This window comes from Malania oleifera, chromosome 3, assembly GCF_029873635.1.
Source record: "Malania oleifera isolate guangnan ecotype guangnan chromosome 3, ASM2987363v1, whole genome shotgun sequence".
NCBI classification, from domain to species: Eukaryota; Viridiplantae; Streptophyta; class Magnoliopsida; order Santalales; family Ximeniaceae; genus Malania; species Malania oleifera.
Window position 1 is genome coordinate 15,622,707 of NC_080419.1, and position 4,555 is coordinate 15,627,261.

Below are 4,555 nucleotides of genomic sequence, written 5' to 3' on the forward strand. Positions count from 1 at the left end.
CTCCTTATTTATATAGAAAAGTGGAAAAACAATTAAATGACATTTTGAACTTTATATACAAATGCTAGAAAATTAAATATTAAGTTGATATTTTATAATTATTTTTAAAATTACAAATAATAGTTTTTCACAACTAAACGAGCATTAAGGTCATGCTATATTTTTCACTTTGAATCTTTTTAATTTTTTTCCTTAAAAAATGGCACTTTAATTTAAATAATTTTAAAAAAAATTTAAATTGAAATAAGTATATATTATTTTATAGGTGATGCATATTCAAAGGACAGGCGTAGGAAAGAGGGGGGCATAATGGTAATTTAGGAAGACAACCAAGTGTAGTAAGATGTAGGGATACAAATGTCCAACTAAGGTACATTAAATGACTTAATTAAATTGTACCATTGCCCTGACACCCACTTCCAATTCCACCCCCCCATCGCCCCCAATTATTACATCTCAATGCCAACTTCTTTTATAAATTTATTAATAAATAAATATAAAAGCAAGCCTTTGTACTTGACTAACTCTGTAAATTTCTTTTTTCTCTCTTTTTTTACCGGCTAATTAATTTACCATGCCTATTCGAGTCCGAGATGAGCCAAATCCAAGCTTGGAGCCGAGCAACGGAGCCGGAGCCACATGGGGGCATCCCCTAATTGTGAACTTTGGCATTTTACAAAATTATTATTCATTTTAATAATAATAAATAAAGGAATGGGGAATGGGAGGGATTAAAATAAGCGTGAAAAAATTTGTGTGGGGGAAAAATCAATAAATAAAGGCCAAAACAAAGAGTGCTGGCCTTGGAACGCTTTCCACTGCTCTACCCCGCCTCACAGGCTTGGAGCTCCTCTCTCTCTCTCTCTCTCTCTCTCTCTCTCCCTGAAATAGAGGAAGCAGGGGATACACTACTCAGAGGCGTTTAATGTTCACCCATCGCCTCTGAAGCTCTCTTATCTCTCTTATCTTTTTCTCTCTTACTCTGTTTTTCTATCTGTCTTGGATATTGATTGAGGCTTGTGGTCTCTACAGCTACACTTTCTCTACGCAGCAAAGACTCAGAGGCCCATTTGCCGTGTTGTGCTTCGTTTTTGGTTTGTTTAGTGGGGCGTGGGAAAGGCCCAAAAGGAAGAGCACAGGAGAAGTCTTTATGGAGAGTTTATGTAATTAGCCTTCTGTGTGGTGTTTAGCTGCCTCTGTTCCCACAGATCTAGCCACCTGCACACCTAGCTGTCGATCTGCAACGGCTTTTCTCTGTCCCTCTCTCCCTTCTCTCTCACTGTATTCCTTGCGGTTCTTCTATTTCAGCTCCAGATAGTTAATCATGAGTAAAGAAGAGTTCTTGAAGATCCAGGTACCCCATTTTCACTCCTCAATTCACTGGCTTCCTCCTCTGCTCTGCGGATTTCCACTCGGATTTCCACTCTTCTTTCTTACTTTTCTTTCCCTTGTAATTATTTTTTGCATGATTTAATCGGTGGATCCACCCTCTGAAACTCTGCATTTTGTTCTTCTTAATTCATTGATGATTTTTTTTTTCTGGGTTGCCTCTGCATGCAGACTTGTGTTCTTAAAGTGAACATACACTGTGACGGATGTAAGCAAAAAGTGAAGAAAATCTTGCAAAAAATTGATGGTATGCCCCATTCCAAGATCCTATTTTCTTCGTTTTGAGGTCCTGTTTTTGTTTTGTCCTTGCCCAAAAATTAGTTCTTGTCATCATGCTTCTGAAATGGTTTAATTAATTTTTTTTTACTGAATTTTACCCTGTTTATGTAAATTTTTTTTTTTTTTCTTTTGCTCCTATCAGGAGTTTATACTACCAAAATAGACGCAGAACAAGGGAAAGTGACTATCTCAGGAAATGTAGACCCGGCGACTCTGATCAAGAGGCTCACAAAATCCGGCAAGCATGCGGAGATTTGGGGTGCTCAAAAGCCCGCTAACAATCAGCAGAACAATCTCAATGCCCAGTTCAAGAACATGCAGATTGAGAATGGAAAAGGCAACAATCAGGCCAAGGTCAGCGGGCAGCCGCAGAAGGGCGGAGGAAACGCTCCGCAGCAGCAGCAGCAGCAGCAGCAGCCCAAGGGCGGCGGGCAGCCTCCGAATCAGCAACAGCTGCAGCAGCTTCAGCATCTTCAGCAACAGATGAAAGGGCTGCAAGATCTGAAGAACATGCCCCAATTCAAGGACCTCAAAATGCCCTTTAACAATCCTAACCCCAAATCCGTCAAGTTCAACGTGCCTGAGGATGACGATGGGAGCGACGATGACTACGATGACTTTGATGATGATGATTTTGATGATGATGATGAGTATGATGACTACCTGGATGATATTCCTCCTCCATCCGCTAACAAGATGAAGCCGCCGGCCGCCGTGGGTAATGGAGGACCGGGCCCTAATATGGCGATGCTTAATGGTATGATGAATGCCCAAAATCAACAGCTCATGAACGCCCTTAATGCTCAGAAGGGCGGTGGTAATGGTAGTAACGCTGGCGGTAATGGTAAGAAAGGCGGTGGCGGTGGGGGCGGTGGTGCCCCTGTTCAGGCTAATGCCAATGGGGGGAAGAAAGGCGGCGGCGCGGGTGGCGGAAATGGAAACAACGGAGGGGGAAATCAGAATCAAGCTGCGAAAAACGGGGGCAAAAATGGTGGCGGGGCGCCGCAGGATGCTAAAAATGGTGGCAAGAATGGTAACGGCGGCAACGGTGGTGGTGCCGGCGGTGCGGGCGGGAAGAAGGGCGGAGGAGGGGCTCAACCTTTAGGGAACGGGTTCCCTAACATAGGTGGGGGTCCCGGCGCTGGTCAGATGGGCGGTATTCCAATGAGCCAAATGGGAAACATGCCCAATATGGGCCAAATGGGCAATATCCCGGCCGTTCAGGGCCTTCCGGCTGCGGCGGCCATGAACGGCGGTGGCGGCGGGTACTTCCAAGGAGCGGGACCGGAGATGATGGCCGGAAACCCGTACCATCAGCCGTCGCCTCTGCAACAGCAGCAACAGCAGCAGCAGCAGCAAATGATGGCGGCGATGATGATGAACCAGCAACGGGCTAACGGGAACGAGAGGTTCCAGCAGATGATGTACGCGCGGCCACCGCCGGCGACCACCTTCATGCCGCCGTACCCATACCCGTACTCGCAGCCCCACCCGTATGTCCACCCGCCACCGCCCCCGCAGGACAACTACACCCACTTCTTCAGCGACGAGAACACCTCAAGTTGCAATGTGATGTGAAGTCGCCGGAATGTTCCACCACCCCCTCCCCTCCTTTAATTTGACATTTAGTCTGTTGGGTTTGTGCCGGCCGTTAGCTCCTTTGAAATTTCTGTTGCAGTATTATACATGAAAAATGGTTTTATTTTAGCTTTTTAATTAATTTTCTTACCTTTGTTCCTTTAATTTCTTTTTTTTCTTTTCTTTATCCTAAGTTGGATTAGGGTTTTAAATTATGAATAGGGGATGGAGTATTTATAGATAGTATTATAGTTGTAGGGGGGAGGATGAGGATGAAGATGAAGATGAAGATGAAGAGAGAGAGAGATGTAAGTAGGGGAGGGGTGGTGGGCTTGTTCTTGAGATGTATGTTGTTCATATATGTGTTCATATGCTCTGCAAAACATATTAGAAATAAGAACAAAGAGAATGGGGTACCCTAAAAAAAAATGCCCATCTCTCTGCCCCTTTTCTAGTAAAATCTCCTACAAACTAAAGTCTTTCCGCTTCAATTCTGCAATTGGAACAAGGTATAGATCTCACTGTTTTTCCTTTTGAATGCGCACTTTTTGCTTTATTTTTTTAAATTGTTGATTATTAGTAAGTAATAATGGGAATGTGAGCCGACCCCTCACAAATGCCAAATAAATGTAACTGAAATCATGGTGGGTAGTGAGATGTCCCACTGTTCCACTCCATTTACATTATTTGGGTAAGGACCTAACCCACCTATCCTTCCTAGTGTTTGTGGTATATGAGGTTATTTACTCGATGGGCTTATGCCCTACCACATTCATCCCTCTCCACCCAAGAAAATAATAATAATAATAAAATAATGACAACAATGTAAAACCCCCTCAGTGGTTACTGTTTTTTTTCTTCTTTTTTCTTTTTGTTCTCTCTCTCTTCACTAATTCATGAGGTCACACGATATATCTGTTCCTATGACTAGAATAATTAAAATTTTAATTAATTGTTTAAGATATAATGTGATAAGATAGTCTTAATAATTTTTAATACTTTTTGGGACAAAAAGGATTTAGTTTGAGGTTTTCATGTAAAAGGTATTGTGTTCAAATCTTGAGAAAAAAAAGAAAATAGAAAACGAGTTACATGTCTAACGAAGACTTCGGTGAATCATACAAAAAATAAAAATAAAAAATTTTAGAAAAAAAAAAATAGACCAAGAAAAATAAATAAGGAATTTGAGCTACTATCAGTATTAGATGGGGGTGACCATAATTTGAGTTTAACCTAATTAACCGATCGAGTTCGATCAGTTCAGCTTGGTAATATATATAGGTTCGGTTTGAGATTTGGATAATTTCGA

The 4,555-nt window shown here is 42.1% G+C and overlaps 1 protein-coding gene across 1 annotated transcript; it reads left to right on the top strand.

The window, feature by feature from the left end:
* Nucleotides 1-690: 690 nt before the first annotated feature.
* On the top strand, nt 691-3,706 carry LOC131150217 (heavy metal-associated isoprenylated plant protein 32-like). The gene is made up of 3 exons (XM_058100816.1): nt 691-1,354; nt 1,561-1,636; nt 1,811-3,706. The coding sequence occupies exons 1-3, from the start codon at nt 1,325-1,327 to the stop codon at nt 3,244-3,246; spliced, it is 1,542 nt and encodes a 513-aa protein (XP_057956799.1). The 5' UTR covers nt 691-1,324; the 3' UTR covers nt 3,247-3,706.
* The last annotated feature ends 849 nt before the right edge of the window (nt 3,707-4,555 follow it).

Coding starts and splice junctions, on each gene's coding strand:
- LOC131150217 (XM_058100816.1), top strand. CDS start 1,325: ATGAGTAAAGAAGAGTTCTTGAAGATCCAG. Junction 1,355..1,560: donor AAGAGTTCTTGAAGATCCAG/GTACCCCATTTT, acceptor CTCTGCATGCAG/ACTTGTGTTCTTAAAGTGAA. Junction 1,637..1,810: donor AATCTTGCAAAAAATTGATG/GTATGCCCCATT, acceptor TGCTCCTATCAG/GAGTTTATACTACCAAAATA.